This window comes from Calypte anna, chromosome 2 (genome assembly GCF_003957555.1).
Source record: "Calypte anna isolate BGI_N300 chromosome 2, bCalAnn1_v1.p, whole genome shotgun sequence".
Lineage (NCBI taxonomy): Eukaryota > Metazoa > Chordata > Aves > Apodiformes > Trochilidae > Calypte > Calypte anna.
Window position 1 is genome coordinate 124,813,153 of NC_044245.1, and position 26,644 is coordinate 124,839,796.

Sequence of the window (26,644 nt, forward strand, 5' to 3'; positions counted from 1 at the left end):
ACAGCTGAAGGGCCAAAGCCAAGACCAAACATTTAGGAACCTTTCTGTCAAAAATTTACATATAATAATATTTTAATTTTTCCACAATTACCCTTTTCAGATAGGAAATTGCTCTAGTTAAATATCAGTAAATGGATGAATGAGGACATCTGGCTTAAAGTGTAGATTTCTCTGGGCTAATGAAGTGTTGTGTTTTAGCTGAATTTCTCTCTTTCTCAATTGTCTGTGCAGACAGGCTTTCATTAAGGCAGCAATCTGTTTGCCTCTGATTCTGAGATTATTTTGCTTCCCCAAACTGATATCTATACAGGAAAGTAGTAATGAGGGTAAGATGGTAATTGGAAGGCAACTCCTATAATTTAATCTGTTTCTGTAATAATTTTCAAAGATGAAATTGGCAAAGGACTTGTTTGAACATTAGTCTTGCGTTGGCCTTCCAGTATAAATCATTGGAATTTTTAAAAATAAACAGGCTTTGTTTTCCCTCAGTGACTTTTAGAATATCATTTACATGCATTTTGTTCAGACTGAGATTAAAACGAGTGTCTTATAAATCACATAGCCATACCACTTGGAATGAAGCTGACACATTATTCTAAATAAATCTTGAATCAGAAATCAGACGGAAATCAGCCTGATACCAGGTGATAACTATGCTATGAATACTGAGGGAAAAAAATGACTGTGCTAAAAAAAAGCAATATTTCATGCATTATTACCTTTTTCATTTTCTTCTGCTGTATAGTATTCAGAAGACCTTGACAAAACTTACAGAGAGCTATGCTAAACAAACTCATTATTTTCTAATGCTTCTCCACAAGGAAGAGGATAAATCTCTACTGATTGATACACATAGTGCTTCATTTCTTTGCTTTGCTTCAGTTTTGGAGGTGTCTGCAAATTGCTGTGCTTTCTTTCCTCAAGTTTGTCCACTGCCTGTCATTAATATGCAAATTACATCCTCCTGAACCAGTCAGAATGCTGCCTCGGTAGGGCAATGATGAATAAAACAGGGCTAGAAGTGTAGAGTAAAACATTTTTGAGGGTTTTAGTGGCCATCCTGGCAAATATGTGAAGAGGAATAGATACTGGGAAATGAATCTTTGAAGGCTGGTATGTATTTCTCATGTGGAAAGAAGCATTCACCTGTGTCAGATCAAAAGTTTGAAAGCCCTTTCTATATTTTAAAACCAATCATTATCATTTCTTCATTCAAAAAATCAAGTCCTCACTCCAAATGCAAGACTAATAGGTAACTGAAAACTACTTGTGTGTTATATATCTGGGCTGCTGTACTATTATCTTTTCAATATCCAGCCCGTACTGAAAACCAGTGCATTCCCAGCCTTTCCACATAACTCACAATAACTCATTTTGTTTTGAGGCTTTGCTCAAGTACTATATTGTCACAGAGAGAAACACCTTTCAAATAACCTCTGAAAAAGCTGGTATGATTCCACTTTCCCACTCAAAGAAAGAGATCTGTATCTATGGGAGACATCAGGTGTTTTCCACTTGTGATTTAAGCAAGTTTGGTACATATGTCACTAGATAAGTGGGAATGTTTCCCTTACCACAAGGGGAGACACAAGTAGAAGATAAATGTAAACCTGGCAGAGAGCTGATTACCACTTTTCAAAAGCCAGATTAAAGCTACCTGCAAGAGGATTAACAATAACAGGGAGACAGCTGGAAGAAATCAGGAATCCAGCTTATCACATGCAGCAGCACATGTATTTTATTACTTCTCTTCAGGCCAACCTCAGCAGGGGATGTCGTATATAAAATCTAGCACTTGGTTGGCCAATTGGGGAATGTGTTAATGGCTTTTGCATAGTAACCACATGGAGAATATCAAAACATTTGTAACCACCTGAGAAAAATTTTCTCATCCATATAAACTCACACCCAAAAATCTGGTCTGTCAGCTTTTTTCTTGTTTTATCTGCTTTTAAACAAATAGATTTTCAAATATGGATGCCCTGGTTTTGGCAGCTTAGTCCCTACTTCACCTCCTAAGCAAACCAGTCTTATTTGCTATTTTAGATTTTTTATCTCCTTTGTTGGGAATTAGTTATTATTTTTACCATCTGATATTTAAGGGCACCTAGACTCACTATACAGGCAATAAAATGCACTTGTTCCTGCTATATTGCAGACTTCAGAACAGGAACATGTGATAAATATTTTAAATGCTGAAAAAGAAATATGTCTGTGTATCTCTTGTGTGCATTGTCCAAAACACTGGTCTAAAACCTTGCCACAACAGTCTCCAATGCTTCAACTAGATTTCCCTTCACAGACCTGCATCTCCCTGCTTGGTGTCTTCTTGGTTGATCCTACCAACTTTCGAGCCTCCTATAGTATCCGTCATGCTTACCACAAAGAAGTTAAATAATCACTGATTATCAGTTTTAAAATAGTGGTGGACCCACCTGATCTCCCCAAATACAGCTCCTGCTCTGAGTGTAACCAGAACTTTTTTACCATCAGGGCCTCCAAGGACTTGAACTTCCCCCTGTTTGATGATGTACATCTCTCTGCCAATCTCTCCCTGGGAACACAAACACATAAAGAACTTGTGATTTAGCAGGGCAGTGTTTTTGCTTTAGGATAATCTGACAAAACCTTCTTTAAATATCTTTCCCCTCTCTTATACACAAGTTCACTAGTATTATGGAGAAATAAATGTTTGCTTTACTTTTCCTAGCACTGAGCACAAGTGCAAGGACTGACTCTGCCAGCTGCAATTATGATGTGGAACAAAGTTTGAACAGATCCCTATCTCGGCCAGCTTGGAAAAAGAAGAGTAGATAATAATCAGGATGGTACCAGGCATTTCCATCAGCCATTCTGGTGGAAACTAAAGGACTTCAGCAGTGTATTCAATAAAATGTGCAAAAAAGCCTAAGCTTCATGGTTGAAAAATCTTCAGGTTTTGCACTATTGGTTCTAATCCTCACTGTCCTGATTTAAAAGGAAAATGCCAATCATTCAAAATAATTCAAAACTTTGTGTACTTTTATGTAATCACGGCATGGTTTAAGATTCTTCACATGATCTAGGATTCAAAGAATATCCTCAATATGTGCAATAAAAATCAGGAAAACTGGACTAATATAATGGGCTTCACAAACATGACCAAAGCAATCTTTATAGTGTCTCAGTAAGACAGACAAATAAATACTTTTCCACTCATAGAGATGGAGTAATTGAAGCGAAACAATAATTTCACTTTAAAAATGAAAAGTCAACAGCAAAGAACTCTGAAGTGAAAAATTTAGAGCTTGCACTTACTATCCCTTCACTTTCTGCATGTTGGACCCTCCTCAGAAGGAGGTAAAGCATGATGTGGTCAACATATATTCAAGGAGGAGGCAGTTTAAACAGGGTTTTATTCCCTAATATTTGTTACAGCTTTAAAAGGATTACTGTGCTTGTTGGACAGCTAGTAGGTCCACACAAGTGAGAGGCATTTTAGCACTAAATCAGGCTGGAATAAAATGATCATTACATTTCTCATCAATTTCTCTTCAGTCGCTGGGAACTGTTTACATCCTGACTGCAGTATCAAGACCTTGGATCTGTTACCATCCTTTACAATCTCTGTTGTGACACAGTCCCAGCCATAAGGTCCTTTCATGCTGTGCACTGTACAAGCAATCACACCAAACCACTCTTCTACCCCACCTAGCCAACAGTAATTCTGGGATTGGTCTTTAAAGGGACACACCTGATCCTTCAGAGCACTCACAAATGTTTAACTTCCTGCACTGTGAACCCAGTGGGACTAACTCAGCATTTGGGATGAGGATTGTGTGTTTAAAACTTGGAGGGATATAGAACTGGATCAGAACTCCTAAGACAAGTTAATGGGTTCTGATGGTCTCTTCTAGGTGTGCTATGAAATGTGGGTCAATTGCCAGAAGAGTAACAGTACTGACACTTCACCCACCTACTATAAGGTCATGTTTGAGCCAAAACACTAAGAGAAGATAGGCTGCTTTGCTAAACGGACAGTGTGACAGCATTCAACTGGGATTCTGGAGATGGCTCAAACCTGTGAGTGAATGTGGAGCAAGATTAGATTTTGCTGTAAGGAGCAGTATGGGATGCAGTGTATTTGCCATGTTCTTGGATAATTCCAGTTAAGAGCTTCTGAATACAAAAATGAAACACATGCAGAGCATCATAGATTGAGATGTAGCTAGGTTTGACTGGGTAAATGTATAAAAATTAAGCTTGCTCCATTTAAAATACTGAAAGATCATTATGTATCATCAGATAAACCCTATTTACATTAAGTATTAATCCATATTGCTATATATTTTTTTATAATATAAGTAATAAAATCCATACTGTCTTGTTCTAGGTTGAAACTTGAGAGCATGTTATTATTACACAAAGTACCTTAATTAGTTTTATTCTATCTAATTCACTCAGGATTAGTTTTATTTAAAGGACACTGTTGACCGATAGCTGAACTCTTTCTAAAATACACACAGTAATTTTGTTTTGAAAGAGACAACAATGCTCACCTTTTTGCAGACGAAGTCACCAGGTAAATAAACAATGGATTTCAACCTCAGCAACATGTCATAAATCATCTGGGTATCACACCCCTGTTAAAATAGTTAGAATTGGTAGCTATATTAATTCAGTAACACAAGTAATTGTTAGTGCTTACACTGAGCAGCCAAACCCAACAACATGTAAATTATCCAGGGATTTGTAAGTGGAATTCAAACTCAAAACATTGTAAAGATAAGCTTCTAGAGCAGAAAAAAGAATGAAAGAGTTGTAATTTCACATACTTCTAAAGTTCCCTTTGGGTTGAACATCTATTTTTTACAAAGTAAGTTTCTGTACATCTAATTTGCTGTGGAAGCTCAGTTAGTGCTATGTTCACAGCTTCACTTATGTGGGTTTTTTTTTTTTTTGTTTTGTTTTGTTTTGTTTTTTTGTTACTGATCAAGGGAAAAAAAACCCAACAAATAATGTAAAATGATGGTATGAATCTTTGAATTCTATGTCTACAGAAAATGTGTCAGAAAGTGTACAGATATGTAATGTTTGTGCAGAGATATAATGATTATCCTAACAAGCAAATTAATATTACAGTTACTGTATATTGAGACTACTTCAGAAAATACAGTATATCCTTGGTTTTGTGTCAAAAATCCAGTCTTAGGTACCATGTGTAAATTCTATCTCTGGAAAACTATCAAGATAACAAAGAGAAAGCTCCTTTGCACAAAAAGTTACCAAAAAGTAGCATTCACTACATCAAAGTTACACTGTCAGAACACAGAGCATCCTGCAGGTTGTGCTAGATGGGTTCTTACTACAAAATATGTTCTCCTGTGCCTGACAGGTTATATGTACTCTGAAATACTTACAATCTGACCATAACATCAGTTTGAGTGTTGCTATAACAGGACTGTTTTAATCTCATTCGCTTTTTTTTTTTTTATTCTCTGCTTTGACACATAAGTTTCTAGGGGAGGCCTTTGGCTTTGTCCTGATATGACTCCATTGACTGAAATATTTCTTAGACTTGTTTTGCCTTGTGTACTAACAAATGTGTTCTTTAGTGTTGCAAGATGCACAACACAAGGTTTCTGTCTCAGGAATACCATACATTTCTGCATTTTGTAAAATTACTTGCTTTGAATAAGTCAACTTTATTGACAATGGCAAAATTCACGTCAATTGCAATGGCCAACTGCATTTTGACTGGCATCTGCTCCAGTAATTCTGATTCATCTGTAAAAGAAGAAAAAAAAAAGGAAACTGTTAGTTAGAAATTAAAAGGGGGAATAAAAGAATGCTCACAGAAACACAGTACAGAAAATTAACTTAAGGGGGCTGTTTTACCATTTATGAGTTCAAATGAAGAGGTTGATAATATGCTTATACTAAGATATTGTTGTGCAAGTTACATATCTTGTCTGAAGTTATAACCAGAATATTATACAAAATACTCAAATTAGTAGTAGTAGTGTCATATTGCTTTGTAGTTTTTTTTCTCAAGTAAATTGAATAACCTCCTCTCACTTCTTCCATGCCATTCAGAAAAGAACTGTGATTTTCACCTTATATCTGTACCCATGCAACCAGTCTCAGTTGGAACTCCTTTGTAACTGGAACTGAAAAGCCTTACCCAACATTCCTTGAGAGTCCCACGTGTATTCATACCAGGTTCGAACACGATTTTGGACCACTCTTGGAATAGAGTAAGTGTTCATATAGGAGACAGTGTTGTCCATACAGGAACGGAAGTAGTTCTGTCCTGCTGTAGCTGCTCCAATTACATCTCTCATCTGCAAATATCAGTTGTTACTACACATTTCAGCAAAAGTAGTCCTGATTTAAATACCTTGTCAATTGCACATAAAAAGAAGAAAACAATGGTTTGCAAACTCACGGAATCATAAATTCAGCTGCATGTTTTGAATAGGTGCTTCATTCATTTCTTTTCCAGATGCATTACAGGATTAATCTAATTGTATCAGAATGTCTATATTTATGACTCCAAAGGAATCCTTTGTGGGTTTTACCTTATTCTTCTGTCTCATATTTCTGAACATGGATGAAAAATATAGATAATGCTTTTCTTAAAAATCTATAATAAAGCTACTCTGCATTTGGCGTGTAATTCAAATCAGAAGTGAAGCAAAATGGGCTAAATTTCCCTAATAACATTAGCTGGCACCACTAGAATTAATATCCTGCCACTGTTTAACTCATTAAGTTAAGAGAATCTGGATCACTCCTAGAAATGCACTTTGAGGTGAGAGGTGACCTTGAAGACTTTGGTTCAGGAACATCATTTAACATTCCAATGCAAATGCAATTTAGTTTTTAGGAAGTGGATGAGTTAATTTCTGTAGATATTCCTTCTTCAAAAGCATAATTATAAAGATGGTTTTAGTAGAATTGCTTCATATTGAAGTGGCCCAGGATTAGTGTGATGGTTGGGTGAATTCTGGTTTTGGGTTGGTTTTTTTTTTTTGACAACAATGGGCTTGACTGCAGTAGGAATAACAATTTCCACTCAAGTGAGCAAAAGCAGGAATACTTCAGTAATTTTAAAAACTCTTTGCACACAGGAATTATAACAAACTGCAAGGAAGCTGTTAGTGTGTTAAGATTTAAGGCCTGAGTCTGCAAATGACTATACCTGCAGAATCTTCTTGAACAATGGTACTTTCATTGCAGTTATATCAGTTTTTGAAAGCAGACTCTGAGGTTTAATCCAGTACTTTTAAATTAAATAGTTTTTTAGAAGAAAAGAATTATATTAATAAAATATATTTTGTTTTATTTTTGATAATTCCTGTTTCTGGATGAATTTTAAATCCTACAGGCAAGAGTCTATAATGACAGTTAACCTCTTCCTTCACTTGTAAGTAAGAAGAGGTATGCAATTTTTCACTGTCTGAGTGAACTTTTACAATCCTGTATTGAAAATAAGAATTACATTTCAGTTTTCATCCTTAAATAATAATTCTTCCAGAAACAAGCATGGACAAATCAAAAGGTCTGGGACGATTTCTAAGAGAAATTTTTCTTTAATTTGTTTTTCTGTAGGCGAGGTATTTTAAAAACTAAAAAGCCTGAATTTAAGAGTTATGATCTAGAAATATTTCAGCTTTTTTCCTTTGGAAATATAACAGATTTGTTGTGCTATGGGCTTTCTTCTTCCCCTTCTGCCAAATAATAATGAAGAGAAATAGAAAAAAAATAATTTTCAGGTTAACAGAAAGCAGAATTCTAGTTTGACAAATACAATGGGATTCCCATTAAAAGTATTCTGTTGGCAGTAATATCAAGTGTAACTTAATAATCTGTACATGTTAATAAAATATCTAAAATTATATTTTTATATCAGATTTAACAGTATGTCAAGGGACTGTTTCCTTGACTTTGAGGATTACAGAAGTAATTTTATATAGTTTCAAGGATCATGTGTTCTGCAGAGCACTGGCTTTAAAGTAGCTTGTGTGCAACAGTGCTGCAAAACTGAGAACTGGTTAAATGCATGTATAGTATGAATAATATATAGTATGAATAGTAAGTATGGATGATAGTTAAACAGAGAGACATTCAGATGGAAGCTAAACATTTTCCTAGAACTGAAGTCCATTTAATTGAATATATTATCACTACATTACAGTAATTTGTATGTATCAGTTATTGATTTTTTGGATGTACCTGACCAATTAAGCTGGAGAAGACAAAGACACCCGAGAAATAATTCAGCAGTTGAAAAACTATCTCAAAGAGAGTTTGTGGTTCTGCAAGGCCACCGATGGTGATTAAAGTCCGAACTGCCCAGTAGTAACACCTCAGATACCTGTGGACACAAACAACATTTTTGTTACTGACTGTAGGAAGGTATGAGGTTGAAGTTAAACATATACCTACCTGACTTGGGCCTTTCAGTGATGCTTTTCAGTCCAGAAGACCTTAAGTATTTTTTATAAGGACTTATTATTTTACAAATTGTACAGTTATGTAAATCATATTGAGCTGAATGTTCTCACTGACATGTGAAATAAGCATAGATGGCAAATGCTGGGGTTTATTTACTGGCCTCCAGTAAGTCTATGCTGCACTAAAGAGATTTCTGCAAAAAAATTGGCAAGTTGGTTATTAGAGTGTTTGAATGCTACCAGTGAATATGCTATGATGTAAAAGTATTAAAGACTTCCCAGAGTTTATCTGTAGTACACAAGTTGCAGACACCCCTGAAGGTCTCCTCCATGACTTCACTTGATGGCACCAGTGTGAAGCCTTATGATGGACACAACAAGGCAATGTTGTTCTTCTTGTGTCCATTCATTTTCCTACTGCTCTGTGTTGGTCTTCCTCCCACTTTATTTCTGAGCACCCTTCATTTGTCCTACTTCCTGCGTTATATGAAACAGAGGGTATGTTTCCACAAGCTTCTCCAAACCACTTCTCTTAGCACTGAAATGTTTACTCCTACATTAACTTCTAGTGAATGGATTCCACTACTCCATCTATCACCTTAACACTTTGTTGCCTTCATTACTTTCTCTCAGGGCTGGGAAGATCTGTCCATCAGTGGCTGCAAAACCATCTTGTTAGCACCCTTCAAGACTTCAAAACTCTCTTGATCTAGAAACCAAATCTATCAGTGAGCAATTATCAGTCACTTCACAGCACATTCAGTGTTTCAATGGATGACTTATATTGACCTCTTCACAGTTTGCATCTTCTCTCTGTCACTTCTCATACCCAGCTGTGAGGTCTGTGGCCAAAAGACTTTTTTACCCTATTTGTACAGCCCTCTTTGTACAGCCTTGTGCATGATGGAGCCTGTTGCATTCATGTGGTGTATTTCATTAAGTATGATAATACAAATTTATGAAAGCAACAAAGGACCTGGAGAGATTTTATTTTAATTTGGATACTCATGCTGTCTTTAATATATATACGTATGTATAAAGTGCCTTGGCATCTCTAAGATTCTATTCAAAAGTTCATTCTAGAAGATGGCATCACTATTAATGCAGTATACCCCTTTCTGTGCAGTAGGGATTAATTAGTTTAAATAATTGTCATGAATGTGCTATCATTTCCTTCTTTTCCAAGCTAACAAGTAATTGGTTTTAAATGCCTCCTATTAATTAGAATTTGGCTTCCTAAGTCTCTGTCCAATCAGTCTTCAGCTTCACTAATGATTAGGAGTGGAAGTTCATTTTCCTTAATTGTACATTAAGATTTTCTGTTATTTCATCTCTGACTATTGCTTCTAAAGCAATGAAGTTTCCTTTTATCTGTTGTATTTTGTTGAGTTTGAAATGAAAAAAACAAAACACAAAGGAGAAGAAATACTTCTGGTGATGTTCATTGTGAAGTAGACAGTCTTGCACACATTTTTTCATGCCTTCTATAAACCTGAGTGCATCTGATTTAATTGCAGATTTCAGATGTGCATTTTAATTGGGTGGCCTCCACTTTTAAGCTCCTCTCTTATTAAGATATGAAATCCACTCCTATTAGTAAATAGCCCATGTAACAATACAATTGAAGGGTTGATTTTGTGCAAATATGAGAAAATAAACTCACAATAAATTCCAATGAGAGTTCTTATTTAAATCACATCTTTCACCTAGAATATCAGGCTTTACCAAGCAATCAATTTTTGCTTTTTATTCAAAGTTACTTTTTTCTTGCTTGCAAATTAGTGAAATGCAGTAACAATGATAATTTTTACTATAGTTTTCTAGCTTTAGATTTTAATAGCCAGAACAGGCTGTTTTCCTTAAGGAAAAAAAATCATTATGTATCTGCAATCATATAAATTTTCCCTAGTTAGGTATGTGGTGCAAAATGAACCACTTTGTTTGGTGGATTACACCACTAGAACATTTGCACTTGGATTTGAAAACAATCATCACTTACGCATGCTTCCAGCAAGGTATACATAGGTGGCAGCTTCCTCCTAGACTTCTGCAATTTCAGTAAATATTAAGGAAAACCTCATATTTAAGATTTAAGCAATAAATCAAATGGTTTAAGCAAAAAACAAATGATGTCTCTAGCTTTTCTGAGGGGAATTATCATATAAAGAATATTAACACCATATTCATTTGCCATACCTGAGAATGCTGTAGTGCTTGAAATGTATAATTTATGAATATAAAAGTTAAGAAATTAAATACTGAATATAAAATGAAAGAAATACTTCCATGCTAGCTACTATAAGAAACAAAAGTAATTAACCAATTCCCTTATCCCCAGTGGCCTTGGATGCAAACTTGCTAAATCCACCATAATAGTTAATATGGTCTTTGTTCTGGGAATATCTACAGAAATGAAAGCAGTTCCTCAGGAATTTAGAAGTCAAATTCTTTTTTGCAGTGTTATTAGCAAGTTGTATATTGAAAATGTGAGATTTTTTTTTTCAGGTCTGCCCACCTCATTTTGAAGGTGTAGTTACTGTTGTACATTCTTCTGTAGTTTTACTTTAAAAGAAACTTTCTACTGGCAAACTCATAAGATATTCACTATCTCTTAGGCACAGGCTATTTTCTCCATTTATGCATTTTATTGTTTTTCTTTTAATCTGAAATGAAAGTTATATAGTTGAAATTTAAACCAGCTTTTTCCCTAGAAGGGAATAACAAGATTGTAAATTTTGTTTAAGGAGAGCCAGAAAAAAAAGACTCCTATTTCATTTGTATTAGCAGCTCTGCTTCCTACAAGCCAGTGTCTTCAAACCATCATTGCCTACCATACCCCCACCAACCTGCTACTAAATTGCTGTTGAAGCAAACAAGGTGAGACAAGAAAGGGATTTTCCCTCTGCACAACACAGAGAGTGTATTTCTCCTTCAGGCAACCAAACTACTAGATTTTTCCTTAAAATAAGTCTCAGGTATGAAAACATCCAGAAGCGCTGCAAATAAGACAGCTTGTAATAATATGCCTATGAAAATATATTTTTCATAAAAGTCAATTTCAGTATGTGCTACACTTCTTACATGGTTTTGATTAGTGCAGGTCAACCAAATCTTTGTGCATGTGACTATCAGATTTTAAGCTGGTATTCACACATTCATTTCAACTCAGGGAAACACTGCTTCAGGGCTATCACATTTGATTCTTCTCAGGTTACAACCAGGGTGGGTTTAAGCAGAGTAAAGAGGTGGGTTCTATAAACTGGTATTTTATATATATTTATATATTATATTTTATTTTATATTTTATAAAATGTAAAATATACAGTATATCACCTCCTCCTTGTTACCTCTTTTTTTTGTAGGTTATTCATTCATCAAGTGGCTGTGGGTATGAAAATCTCAGACAGACTGGTGTAATATACAAAAAAAGTACAGCTGCAAGTAGGAGGAGTTGGGCTGGGCATTCTCAGATTAAAGGCACAAAACTGCCTCTGGATAGCAAGCACTGCAAGCACGACAGATCAGACTTACTGCAAATGCAAAGTTTATCTGATCCCCGTGAGACAGATTTTAAGACATCCCAGTCTGACTGCACACTGGGCAATGAATACCAAAGCAGTGTTGTCCTGGACATGTACAGTGACCATTTTCTTGGATTTCCAGACAGCCACTAAGTCTGTAAACAGAGCAGGAAGGCAGCAAACTACAAACAGGATGAAAATAGGTTCTTTGATTAATAAATATGTCAGATAATTTTGTAGATTATTTGGGAATGACTTGCAGGCTGCAAAAGAAATATAGCATGAGCAAAGCAGAATGTTGTGTTTTGCCTAAAATTAATGCTGACCTGGAGGAGGTTGCATGAGGAATTCTGCTTCCTAGTTTTACTTTCCTTCATGGGCAGGGATGAAAGAGACAGGGTACATCCATGGGACCAGTCAGAGCAATGATACTACATTACTGCCTTGAATTCCTTTCTAGAGGATTTCTCAATTTTCCTGATCAAGTAGGGAAATCAATCTCTTACTTAGGAAGTTAAGTTAGGTTGTAAATAAATACAAATAAATCAAACTGTTTACTAATTAAGAGATCTTTTCAATATCCCACTGCTGTGGTTGCATAGGCTCCACACTGAGGTAGTTGCATCAGAGATGCTGTTCTCCTGCATTAGGAGAGGCTGTTGTCTGTCTAATTATACCAAACTCATGAGCAGAGTTTTAATACTGGGAACATCATGTGTGGCTAATCTGGGTGCATTGCAAGGTTAAAGGTTTTGATTGAAGGCTGCCATGCAAATCTTGTTGGACTGGCACTAGTACTGCAGAATCTGGATGTCAGCTGGAAAAGAATTCAGTGAGCAGGAATTTGCAAGTGCTACCTTGACAATTTTGTCTGTTGTTTGAATGCTTTATAGAGCTGTTTATCAACTGAAGTTCACCAGTTAGTATGCCTTCTCAGGAACTTTTATATAATAAAATCGATATGGGAAATCGTTGTCTGTGTATTCTTTTTAGCCTGGAAAGGGCAAAAAATGTGATCCTAGAAGTGCTGACATTTTAAAGAATGCTTTTCTCCATAACTAGCAGCATTTTATGAACACAGCAGGGCTTCTACATAAAACATTCATGCCACTAAATCAGTGCCTGATCATTTGCTTTGGGTCAATGTAATCTGAGACCGTTAAAATTTTGATTTATTTGTCAAACTGTTTACTGTCATTTTTTCTCATTAGCTAAGAAGCTATGTTTGTCTTATCTCCTTTCTGAATGTGTTCCTATTCTATGTGAGACAAATGGCATATTTTGCATAAAATGTTGGCAACTCTGACTGCTATGTGAAGGGAAATTAAATCTGCACTGTTGTACCATAATATATACTGCAGTTCTAGTCACTTTTTTTGGACAGATTTTTCTGGATTGTTCTTAATCCCTGCTTTCCAAAGAAATAAATATGTGATATGTGTCAAAGTATCTTTTCTGGTATATTTAAATCCACATTGCATCTCCAATGATAATGTTCACACAATGCCTCTCTGTCAGAAGTCCACAAATATTCAACAATTGGATGATATGGCATGACTGATTCTCTAAGGTGATGACTATCCCAAAGAGAAGGCATTTTCAGTGAGTGGGATAACAAGCTTTGCTTTATGAAATGTTGCTCAACATGGGATAGTCTTTGGGGTTCCATGTACATGGGACCCTATAATCCAGTATGAGTTAGACACAAGCAAAGGAGTAAAGTCATATACTCACCAACCCATGTCGGGACAAGGTAGATCAATAGATTATAAAAAATTCTACCTTAAATCCTATCTGATTTCAATGTGATGTCGTTTGACAAGTGTTTTTTTTCACTAAGAGTAAAGTATTTCCAGAAAAGACATTAACAGAAATAGATAAAATGGAAATGAGGTTTTTTTGTCATATTTCTGGAATCCTTGACCCTTCAAGTAAATCCCTATGTATAACTTCACATAAGTGGTCCTACTGTGCTCCATGCCCTTGCTTGCACATCTGACTGTAGTACTCTAGCAGTGTATTTTAGTGGTGTGTGGAGACTTTACCTATGTAATCTTTTAAACAGAGAAACCTAATTATGAAAAAATAATGTTGCTTTACATAAAATAATGCTCCTTTACACAAAGTGTGTTTTACTCTCACAGGATATTTTCTTACCCCTTGGGATAGTAACTTTACACTAAGCTTGTGAAATCTGACAAAATTATAAGGAAGAGGAGCATATCCCCAAGAAAATGTGAGAAGTTTTTAATGGGTGATTTATGATAGCAGTAGTGTATTAGATGCAGTTTTGCAAAGAATGTAATTAATGAACAACTTGAGCTTTAGTGGTTTTAACTATATTATGGCCTTTGAAAGAAATTAATGTTCATGCATCTGAACCAACCAGATATGTTTACATAACTACACACAAAATCTATTATAACTTCTGAGGCACTGCGACAAACTTCACTATTTTGTCTTGGTTCCTCTCCATCACCTTAATGTCTCAAGAAGTTTGTGGAAATGTGTGCCAATATTCAGTCCTTCCTACTGGGGACACTGCCACATGTTTAAGCCTGACCTCCTCAAAAGATCAGAGAAAGTGGGTGGATTTCTTTCAGACCAATCACCATGGTGTTTAGAGGGACTGAAATGTTGCATTTTAATAACACTATTCAGTATGTCAGAAAAAGAACCCATGCTTCTGATTGCTTTGATGGATTGTTCTGCTAACAGTTGCCCTGTGCATATGCAATTAGTTAAGTTTAAGTTATGACCCTTCTTGATTTCTAAATGTTAGCACTAATTCATAACCCTGTAAAAGCTGAAAGTGGTAAACTGATTATTCACTGCACTTGCCATCCAAATCAGTGCTAATGAAAGCTGCTAATCAGCAGTTATGGTGCTAAAATTTGTTATCCAAGTACTTGCAAAGTAAGGGCATCCCCTGAAGCAAAGACATGGGAAAAGGAAAGAGATGCAAGAAGGAGGAGAATCAACAAAAAATCTCTTGCAAGAGAAGAGGACTTACATGTTTCCTTCGCCATTGTACACCCATCTAGTGCTGCCAAGTCCTTCATAGTCCGAAGCCCAATAGTAGAGGCAGGCATTAATGTGCAGGATAAACAGCAAGTAGCCAGTTGTTCTGATGACCCTATGAAAGTCAACAGGAACCTGTAAAACAACTTACATTTTTCCTTCTTTTTAATAAGGAACCCATTGATTTTTTTGACCAGCAGTGTTTATGTTAAGCATCTACTAAGTACTTCCTGACCTGTATTGATTTTGTGAAGAAAATAGCTGTTAGCTGCCTGTGTCTCACATATGTCCAAGGTCACATAAATATTTTTCCTAGAGAATTTGACAATGGGTAATTTTAAAATTATGGCTTCTTGGTGACTTTATAATCTATTTCTTTAACTGGCTATGAATATTTATAGAAATTTGAAGATATATTAATGAAACTAGAGGATACAAGTGGATGTGTTTGCCAAACTCTGTTCAAGATAGGCTCTAAGCTTGAGAACCAAAGCCAAGAAATATTTGAGGACAGAAATTAACTGTTTTACGAGGGCTGTGCTAGAAAGCCTGCAGTAGATCAGCTGAATAGCATTATTAAGTGGCTACAGCAAGACTTATTACTAATCCCAGTTCTTATGCTTATGGCCAGTTCTCTGAAGAATGCCAGCAATGAAGTACAAAAGCACCAAGGAGCTGTTTAATACAAGGGGTAGATAAGATGAATGGAGAAGTCACCCAGGTGCATACACTTGCTGTGTAGAAGTTAAGTTTGACATTATCCAGTCATGTGGTGCCTTGTCTCTCAAATGATGACCATACCAAGGATCTCAGATCAAAACAACATTATTGCTGCATTCAAATAAAATGCAGTAGTTTATACAAATAGGCTGTGATTTTTATATTTTTTTACCTCTCATTTGTATGACTTAATCACTACCTTTTTTCTCCATTTGTCCTTTTTTCTTTCCTTATCATAATGCATTCTGGTAAGTCAATTAAAAGATTTTTGCTGTGTAAATGCTTTTACCAATGAGCACCTCAAAAACAGAGGGTGAGTTTTTTTCTGCATTATGTTTCAAAGCATTGTATCAGGACATGGAATGAGTCATTTAATAGATGTTTTTGCAAATGCAAATTATAGTATTTTGGTAGCACAGTATGCAGGGGTTTTTTTGGTTTTTTTGTTTTTTTTTTTTTAACCACAAACCTTATCAAACACTGATGGAAAACTGTTTGGACAATAAAGCATGAATTCTGTTAACCCTGTATATGCTGAGCAATGTTGAAGTCTATATGCCCTACAATTGTTTCTCTGCACACCTTCAGCAAGATTTAAAATTGCATTATAGTTCTGAAGACTGTTATATTGCATACATTTCAGGTTTCTTGCCTCTTAAGATTATGTGGTAAAAAATACATAATTATAGTACAATATAATGATAATATTTATATTCTGCACTTCACATGGTGCAAGTGATTTAATATTGGAAAATTTAATTGGGCCTGTGACCAGAAAACAAAGACATAAGCAGCAGTGCAGAGTTGTGGCACTCAACAAGTACCATGCTACAAAACTAACAAAGGCAGAACAGCTCTGCAGAGTGGCTGGCACTGGTTGTCCAGCTATTTCTTCCATTTTACAGGACCAGTGAGATCTATTTGTGTATGTCTTAGCCTTTCTACATGAGCACCTTCCCTGCTTTTTTTCACATGAAAATCAACACCACACCCTCCAAAGTTAGGGTAGCCCACACCTCATTCTCAAATTGCCCCTTTAAACAATCATTTCAGATGCCATACTTTTATGTTGTGTGAAATTTTGTTAATTACAGAACTACCTAACTGGGTGAAAATGGGTTTGCTAATTGGTTCCCATTTCCTCAAAACCCATATAAACACAACATTACTGTTACATATTATATTCAAAAACATCTATAATAAAAATCTGGATCTCCCAGTATTCATTGTAACTATTATAGGAGAATCAGAAAAGTCATTGAATTGTGACTCCAAAGGAGATACTATGGAAAATACATAACTAATTTTAAAGTTCCAGCATTAGAAAAACTTAAAAATATAAGTAATTCTCTTTAGTAAGACCATAAGCTGGAGAAGATAGGGAAGCAGAGATTCAGAAACTGAAAAGTCATTTCCTCATCTTATGAGAATTCAGACAAGTCTACTCTTGTATCAACAAGGTATTACAAAAGAAAAAAAAAACAACAAAAAACCACAAAAGGCTCTTAACTATGTGAAAGGAGGGGGCAATATGAGAATAATGTTTGTGGAAGTCAGTATCTCAAAAATAGTTTAACACAGTTCAGACTTCTAGGATTTCTTTTATTTTGCAGCCACATTAAAATATCAAACAGATAGATGTTTCAGTCTCTTTTTCAAATTAACTAGTTCTTGTTCCATAAAACATCTCATTTGGAATGTATAAATATCAAGTCTACCATATAAGTGCAATAATCTCTGAAATAGAATAAGATGGTAAACAACTGATTCTGATTTCTCCTATGGCAGCACTCAGGAGCAATACATGACCCAAAACTGGGACAGTGTAGGAACTGCACAGGATAAACTGCTGACATTAACAGATTACAATAATGGTGACACACTAGATGGGTTATTTGGGTCTTAGCAGCATCACTGACTGCTGAGGAGCCTATGAAACTTGCCATAACTGTGTCCATGGACTGTTTGAGTTGGTTCCAATTTTATTTGAGTCAATGCAGAAGGTGAGAACATAGTGCAGTGGATAACTGTTATAATCACTATTTGATTTCTGTGCTGAATCGATTCTCATTCCAAGTTTATTCCATGCAGTGGAGGATCAAGTTTCTGTATATGCCAGGTTCATGGTTAGAGCATATTCAAAGAAAAATATTGACACAAGCTAAAGCTCATGACTTTTATTAAATACAAATAAAGAATTACTGAGGATTTGGCAGTGCTATCAGCAACCTAAGGAAACCATTCTTTAGCTCTTTCAGTGAAAAAACTACTGATACTTCTGCTCAGCTAAATTTTGACAGGAGCTTCAGTTTGATGAACATTTTTTCCTGAGCCAGGCCAGCTGAGCTGAACTATATTGCATTAGTGAGCGAAGCTTTACATTTATTATTTTATTACAATAAAGACAAATATTTAAAAAAATCTTAAATTGAACAAAGATGTCTCATATTCCATTCAGTGTTTCACAAAAGAAATGCAGTCTGGGCCAAGCATTTGATCCTACAAGAGTTTAATAAGTACATACCTGTAGATGTATGCTTTGTCCATGACAGCTTCCAAACGATCATTAAACTCAAAGAATGTGTTGTGCTGTATGGAAAACAAATGTAAGTAATCCAATCACTTTTCCTCACCACACATCTTTTTCTAATAGTACAGACATTAGTTCACATATGCATTTTGAAAATAATGGATTTTTCAATAGTCTTTCTTTAGACTTTTGAGTAAAAGTTAAACTGCAAAGGAAGAATGAGAATGGAGTTAAACAGTGTTTTGGGTATTGAGTGTCCCATTAATCTGACTATACAAATAACATTGATATTTAAGTCAGACTGCTGCAGATAAATGATTTATACTTCTTCAAACATATGGAATGGCTTGGGAAACATTATCAGAGAGAACTACATGCATAAAAATGCCTTGTTACTCTTTCTCAAATTCCAGTAATTCTCAGTAAGTGATAATATGTATCAACAACTACACACTCGATGATACCATGTAGCAACAACTCTTGATGCATCAAATTCCTCCTTTTAATTATTTGTAGTTAATAGTTAATTATTTAATGATAGACTTTAATATCCTCATGTAGATTGTTTCTTTGTTTTTGCTCAATACATGTCTCTTTGCCTAATTACAGGTACTGTTAAACTTTTCAATCTTTGTTATTGTTTGGTTCTGATTTATTGACTTTTGAAGTGCTGTTGAAGAATGAAGAGCACCCTCATTTTATTCTCAGAATCCTTGTTCCCCCTTCAACTGTAAATTAAAGCAAATTCTTTTGTTAATAGAGTGCTTGTCTGAAGGGGGATATATTTAGCCACAGAGTGGCCTGCTAGGTACCAGGAAATTCAGGGAAAGGTTGTTTAATTCTTTTCTCAACCCCTTCACTGCACAACTACAGATGTCTTTGGACTTAGTAACTAAAGTGGGTTTATGCTTGTTAAATATGCTGTCAATACTTTATGTTATCATTAAAACTCCTGTCTTTTGTTTATCAACAGAAAGGAAAAATACATTATTACTAATTAATGTTCTTTTTACTATTTTTATCTTCAAAAACTAAAGAAGTCATTTAAGATAAATGTAATTTAAATAATGGAAAAAAACCAGCTTTAATCACAAAACATCATTTGGAAGTGGGAATAATAAAGTCAGAAGAAAAACAAGAGAATAAGTTGTTCATTTGGCTAAGCTCTTTCTTGTTTTTTTCGTTTGTTTATGTTGTAACTTATCTTGGAAGATATTTTCCAGTTTCTAAATTTCATATTCCTGGATATCATAAACGAATTTCCACTGGGCTTTAAAATCATTTATGGGTGATTAGCCATTCATCACTAGTGCAGATCTTACCTTTAGCATCCTATTTGCTCTAAATGCTGGGTTAAATCCAAAGAAGATGGATAAAACTTCAAATGGCAATACCGATATCACATCGAGCTGTTAAAGAGCAGAGAGGAAAATTTAAGTCCCACAGTAATCATAATTAGTTCTCCACTTAGTCAGACTCTGTCCTACTCACTTTACCATATAGAGTACACCATAGATTTATAGAATGCCAGGTTGGAAGAAATTTCAGGGATCATTTACTACAACCTTTCTAGGTAAAAAGGTAGTTTGAATGAGGTGGCCCAGCATCCTGTTAAGCTGAACCTTAAAATTGTACAATGTTGGGGAATTCACCACTTCCCTTGTCTAATCCACCCTTCCATTGTATAATTGTTTCCATGGTGAAAAATTTTCTTCTGAAGTTAAATTGGAATCTCCCTTGAAATAGCTTGTAGCCATTACCTCTTTTTTTTTTTTTACATGTGACTCCAGGTAAAAAGGGAGTCTTCATCTCCTTGGTAGCCACCCTTTATGTAGTAGTGCCTAGGTCTCCCCTAAATCTTCTCTTCTCAAGGCTGAACAAGTCCAGTTCTTTCAGCCTTTCCCCATATGGCAGGTCCTCCAGTCCTCTGATCATCCTCATGACCCTTCTCTGGTCCCTTTTCAAATCTGCAGATTTGTTGGATAGTGTGGACCAAAACTGTATGCAGTACTCCAGGTGCAGCCTGGTAAGTGCTGAGCAGAGTGAGATAATCATAGAATCATATAATCGGCTGGGTTGGAAGGGACCTCTGAGATCATTAAGTCCAACCCTTGATCCACTACTGCTGCAGTTACCAGACCATGGCATTGAGTGCCACATCCAGTCTCTTTTTAAGTATCTCCAGGGACAGAGAATCCACTACTTCCCGGGACAGCCCATTCCAATGTCTGATCACCCTCTCTGTAAATTAATTCTTTCTAATATCCAACCTAAACCTCCCCTGGCACAAGTGAGACCCTGCCCTTTTGTCTTGTTGATAGTTGCCTGGGAGAAGAGACCAACCTCCCCCTGGCTACACCCTCCTTTCAGGGAGTTGTAGAGAGTGATGAGGTCTCCCCTGAGCCTCTTCTTCTCCAGGCTGAACAGCCCCAGCTCCCTCAGCCTCACCTCATAGGACTCGTGCTGGATCCCTTCACTAGCCTAGTTGCCCTCCTTTGGACCCGCTCCAGGACCTCAATCTCCTACCTGAACTGAGGGGCCCAGAACTGGACACAGTTCTCAAGCTGTGGCCTCACCAGAGCTGAGTACAGGGGCAGAATCCCTTCCCTGGACCTGCTGGTGACGCTGTTCCTGACACAGGCCTTCCTGACATTGGCCTTCTTGGCCACCTGGGCACACTGCTGGCTCATGTTCAGCTTCCTGTCAATCCAGACTCCCAGGTCCCTTTCTGCCTGGCTGCTCTCAGCCACTCTGTGCCCAGCCTGGGGCTCCCCATGGGGTTGTTGTGGCCAAAGTGCAGGACCCGGCACTTGGCTGTGTAGTGAAATGAGGCAACCAGGTGGCGCTAATTGCCAGGGAATGAGCATGAGCTTGTGTCAAGCCCACCTTTGCTTAATTAGGGTGGGCCCCCACTGCGCATGAGCAGGACCAGGGGGCCAATAAAAGGTAGCACCACTCAAGCCTCACCTTGATGGCGATGAGCTCTAGTGGAGCAATAAAGGTAGCGCAGTGCTGAAAGCAGCACTTAAAGCCAAGCATGCCGAGATTGTAAGTTCCAGTGTGAGCTGAGCCTGTGTCTTAGGTCTTACCTTTTATTGGTAAGTCATGTTACTACAGTCACTGAGACAAATCTAACTCTGAAACAAGGCATGTGCAAAAGTATTTACAAAAGAGGAGGGGGCAATAACAGAGATTTTGGACATGTGGGCTCAGTATCACAGAGCTGTGTGTGTTACTGGGAATGCAATAGACTACCTATCTTCTGTTGGGGAAAAAAAAAAAAAGGAAAAAATGAACTATTTTCTTAAATCAAATTAATCTTTGTTTTTACAGAGTGAAAAGAACATAAAAAATGTTAGAGTTTTTGTTTACATGTGTAACTGATGGTCTATTCAGTACTACAAAGTAAGAGTTCACTGACTAGAATTAACATCTAACTTCAAGACTTTTTGTTTTTTTTTTTAATGAAACTAGCAAACTGTGCTAGTGTCTTTCAGTGTGCAGAGATGACTTTGCTAAAAAATAGTAAAAACATATTTTTATGAATTTTATGTTATTAATTTGTTATTGTTCATAATTAATAGTTATTATTGTATTTATAATTATTCTGTTTTACAATGAAACACTGCATATGAAGATGGCCACTTCAGCTGGTGAGAACTGACATGCCATCAAGACAATGCTTTCTGGTGAAGTTCTTGAAGCAATGGTGATTTTAAGAAAGTGAAAAAAAAATCCTGTGAAATCCTGCAGCTAGAATTTACATACTGACACCAGTAACACAGGGTCCACTTACCCGAAACTTCACGGAGCTGTGATAGAATTTCTTCATTTCCACTTTGTCTGACTACAGTGATAATAAAAGGAGAAAAAGGGTTAGTGAAAAACAGAATGTCAAAAATTCTGCTTGTCAACAATAAACATTCTTTTCTGATAGTAGAGATTATGAAAGTTATATTAATGATAGTCTGAAAGTATGAATGAAGAAATATCTGTAAGAAGAATTAGTGCTTTTATTATGCCAGTTTGCATTTGATCAGGTTTCATTAGACCTCCTTGAAAAAATCAGGTTTGAGGTTTGTTTGATTTTTTGCAAGTGGTCTGTTGGTCTAGGATTCTGTGCTGCATTTTTCTTCCACAAATCTTCCCTCTCAACACATCTGTACCAGTTGGTGCTTGACCCAAAGCCCTTCAATTTCAGGGCTGAAAACTCCATCTGAGTCAGTGGTTCCAAGAAAAATGCAAAGAACGTTTCTGATGGTGCTGTAGAAAATTAGCACTTTGAAAGCTATCATTAACATGCTAGCATTATTAGCATTATAATAATCAACATTGCATTCATTAGTGATGATTAGCATTTTAGTTTTAAATGGCTCTCCATGGGAACTGATGCTAATACCTTAATAAGAAAGCGTAATCACCACTATCTGAAGAAATCTATTGATCATTATACTCTCTCTATTTATACCAGAGACACTTTAAAAATAGCTAAAAATCCTAAGGATATTTCCACACTAACTTTTTATTATTCTCAGTTAAAGCATTAAACTAAATGCAGCAGACAAAGCAGCAGCAGATCTTTTCACACACTAGAATCTATGAGTTGTAAAAACAGCTTCCAGGGAAATACAAGGTAAGCTTCCTGTGTTAGAGTTTTAACCTTGTTCATAAAACTTGAGTTTTGTAGGATTTAGGCAAGATTGCCTGTTACTGAATGTCTTGACATGGAAAAATACATCACACTGCACTGCATTGATATCTATCCAAATTATATTTGCACAGTTTTATCTGAGATACCTCTGTAAAGGTACCAGTAATATCCTGTTTGCACAATGTATAACATTTCATGTAAAGCACTGAACTAGCCTTGTTCCAAATTACATTTAAGGGTATTTAATTTTGAATTTTCTGTCTTTTTGGCATAGTACTGTCACACTGAAGTTATCTAATTTTTTTTTTTTCTGCATTGGGTATTTTCTATAACAACTACAGATCAGAAATAGGGAAGATTTCAAGCAATAGTTAATGTTTGACAATGGTCTTTTGATATGCAAAAAGAAAACTTTTACCTTTTTTTCAGATACTTGCTTTGAGCTTTATTTTGTGTTTTTTTAAATAAAAAGATAACAGGAAAATAGTACCAAGAAGCAAAATTGATTGTACATAGTTTCCCAAAAAACCCATCTTGAATTATTTTCAAAGCATCCTCAAATTGTTCAGATTTGGGCAAAAAAAAGCCATAATATGTAACCAGACATGCATATCCTGTCCAGCCCTAGCAGATTATGCACTGTCTTCAACTATGACTCTTGTACAAGGTGAATAGAAATCTGAAAGTTTCACACAAACATACAAATACATGCATACATTTATGAGTACATAGTCATACAACCAGTGCTTGTAGTGAAGGTGCACAAATTTACTTCTGGTAACTTTGCATCTCTTCTGACTGCTCTCATATGTTACTTTAAAATAATTTTTTTCTTCTTTTAAGAATATATACAATGGATGTATTTTCTTCTTCCAAAATAGGATAATGGAAGGTCAGGGAAGAAGAATATAGATAACCTTTGATAAATAAAAAAGTTACATATTTTTGACATAGCAGAAAAGATGTGTCAGATTAGAGGAAATTTCTGTAATGTACTTTAATACACAGCTACTACCTGTGGAATCCCCACTCCAACCCAATACTTACTATAATATCTCCACCTCTTACAAATTGCACTCGGGGCTGGAAAATCAGTAAGTCACACATGTAGCAGATATCACAAAGAATGTCCACGACAAGCCAATATATTAGATTACTTGGGGTTTGATATGGAAACACAAAACGAAGGGGAATAAACCAGCAATTCCAGTTATAGGCAATTGTCACAAGCAGGAGCCATGCTACATAACGGTGATCTGAAAGAAAAAAAAAACATGGAATTTGCACTCATGACCTTAAAAGCTTCTCTCATTCTTTTAAACACATTTATTCTACTGCAGTCTCTGGAAAGATTTCTGCTCAGAGCAACCTACTGTTCTCCCTCTTTCAACAACAGAATGCTAAAATGGAATAGATTGTAACTAGGAGTCACATAAAAAATTTGTAAAGGAGAAAAATAGCTTATAGAATATATAGAATGTAACTCATCTGAAGACATGATATGTTTTGCATGCTGCTGGCTTATATTATAACTGACAAAAGATTTATTTCACCCTAATGAATGGGTCAAATTCTAGATCAACAATTTGAAGACTTGAGTTGGAATGGGGATCATATGGTGGCTCACAGGTACTATGTAATTCTAGGTCACCTGAGTGCACTTTTACCCCATTCTGTTGTATAATTTTCAATTTACCTGTGTATGAGTCTATGCTTTCTGGTAGCTTCAGATACTCCATGTATTTTTTCAGTGGAGGTTTTTTGAATTTACAGCACAGCATATCACAGTAATGATCCTCCTCTGGCTTTGCTGCTGCTTCCTCTTTCTTTTCTTCTTTTTTTTCTTCTTTTGGTGGAGGTGGTGGCTTCTTTGGTGCTAGCCACATAGAATGTTATAAAGGGTGACATTTTAATAATGGATTAATTTCTACAGTCATTTTAACATGTACAAGACCCTTATCAGTTAAAAACTCTTCTAAAAACACTTGGCAGTGACTAAAGCTAATATTCATTATAATACCAAATGCATTAGGAAACAGACTGGAGAATAAAATCACCACTGATATAACCAGGTACACCTACCAAGAACGGAACACTTCATGTGACAGAGTGTAGTATTTATATTACTGTGTTTCTTTAAACATTGCCCACACCTCATCCATTAAAGGCTGGCAAGAAATAAGGTAATTAATAATTCAGTAACAAGTAATGAAACTTCTCATGTGTCTTTACAAGAGTGTGTCAAATAATGCATGCAGTTAGGATGGAGATAAGAACATATTGTATGGAGATAAAATGTCTGTGCCACAGGCTGATCCCTCCCCTCTCCTGAGAACCGGTATGCAAGATGCAGTGAGTGAAACTAATGGGAAGCCTATGATATTTTATGTTTCTAGGCCAACAAAAATCTTGTGGCACTCTGTTAAGCCCAGTTCTTTCATCTTTAGTTTCTCATTTTGTCCTCACATTTGTCCCATTACTTCTGGTGGCTTTACTTCTAAGTAAGATACACAGCCTAGCAGTAAACTGACAAGCTGAATCTATAATGATTTATGAAACCAATGATTGTGAGCTCTACAAAGAGAACAAAAGAGGTAAACACAAAGAAATAATAATTAAAAAAACCCTCAATTCTTTTATCAGCCGGTATAGTTTATAATACTCCAGACACTTTTTTTCCAGCTTATTAAAAAAACAGGTGAGCAATAAGCAGCTTCTAAATAATGCCAGAATATAAAATCACCACACTCAATTCTTTGTGAAAAGGAAAAAAACAGAAGTTAAACTTTCATCTAATGAGTATCATAGAAACACAGAATGTCAGGTTGGACAGGACCTCAAGGATCATCTGGCCCAACCTTTCTAAGATTATTTTTGTTTCTATGATATGTTTCAGCATCCTGTCGATCTGAGACTTAAAACTTTCCAAAGTTGACAAAATCTACCTCTTCCCCTGGGGACCATTCCAATGTCTGACTGTCCTCATGGTGAAAAATTTTTGTATTGCATTTGTGAGGTTTTTTTCCTATTTTTAAAAAAGTAAATTAATTTCAGAGAAGTTTGATCTATTCAAAGCATGTTAGAATTCTCAGTGTGTCTAGCAGTTTGATGCCATGGCTAATCATTTTTTTACTTTTAGAGAGCAGATCTAATTTCAGAATGACTGATCTGTAATCAGAAGATATATATGTTTCTTCATATGTTTCAGATTATTCCTCATGAATAAACATATCTGGTTGCTATTTTAAAATACAGAAATTGCTTGGCGGGGATGATTCTAGATACTGTCCAAGACTTTTTCTGCATATTTTTAGTAATGGGGTTCAAAGGGAACTTGTAGCTCAGGATCTGTGTTACTTCAGACTCATAAGGATAAATTGACTTCAGAGGGCCCAAACTGATCTATTTTAACATGTAAACACATTATACTTGAAAAATTTATCACAACATTTTCTACCCTCAGAAAATAACTCTCATCTTTAAACTCAACAAATGCACAGCTATTTCTGGAGTCACTTACAGGCTGTAGGGCTGCCTTCAGGGGAGGACAGCACTGGGTCTTTTAGCTTTTCTTTGTAGACAGCAGCCCTTTCACGCATTTTTCTGGCGATCTCTAGAAGCTGGGCATCAACATACTCATTTATTTGAACCCCTGAAGGTTTCTGTGTACTATGCAAAAAAAAAAAAAAAAAAAAAAAGAGATTAAAAAAAAGCAAAAAAAAAGCTTTATATACTGGAAAACAATGGAAGGATTCTCTTGTTC

The 26,644-nt window shown here is 35.9% G+C and overlaps 1 protein-coding gene across 1 annotated transcript in view; it reads right to left on the reverse strand.

Annotated features, from left to right (window-relative positions):
• Positions 1 to 26,644, reverse strand: part of CNGB3 (cyclic nucleotide gated channel subunit beta 3) — a 59,781-nt gene that overhangs the window by 7,198 nt on the left and 25,939 nt on the right. Inside the window, exons 4-17 of the mRNA XM_030444698.1 lie at positions 26,398 to 26,550; positions 25,009 to 25,015; positions 24,865 to 24,876; positions 24,578 to 24,707; positions 23,925 to 24,137; positions 22,027 to 22,073; positions 19,553 to 19,639; positions 18,225 to 18,289; positions 14,973 to 15,095; positions 8,218 to 8,359; positions 6,164 to 6,323; positions 5,669 to 5,766; positions 4,539 to 4,622; positions 2,436 to 2,554 (exon numbers count right to left, since the gene is read on the reverse strand). Coding sequence (XP_030300558.1) covers positions 2,436 to 2,554; positions 4,539 to 4,622; positions 5,669 to 5,766; positions 6,164 to 6,323; positions 8,218 to 8,359; positions 14,973 to 15,095; positions 18,225 to 18,289; positions 19,553 to 19,639; positions 22,027 to 22,073; positions 23,925 to 24,137; positions 24,578 to 24,707; positions 24,865 to 24,876; positions 25,009 to 25,015; positions 26,398 to 26,550 — 1,440 coding nt within the window. The remainder of the gene's footprint in view (positions 1 to 2,435; positions 2,555 to 4,538; positions 4,623 to 5,668; positions 5,767 to 6,163; positions 6,324 to 8,217; positions 8,360 to 14,972; positions 15,096 to 18,224; positions 18,290 to 19,552; positions 19,640 to 22,026; positions 22,074 to 23,924; positions 24,138 to 24,577; positions 24,708 to 24,864; positions 24,877 to 25,008; positions 25,016 to 26,397; positions 26,551 to 26,644) is intronic.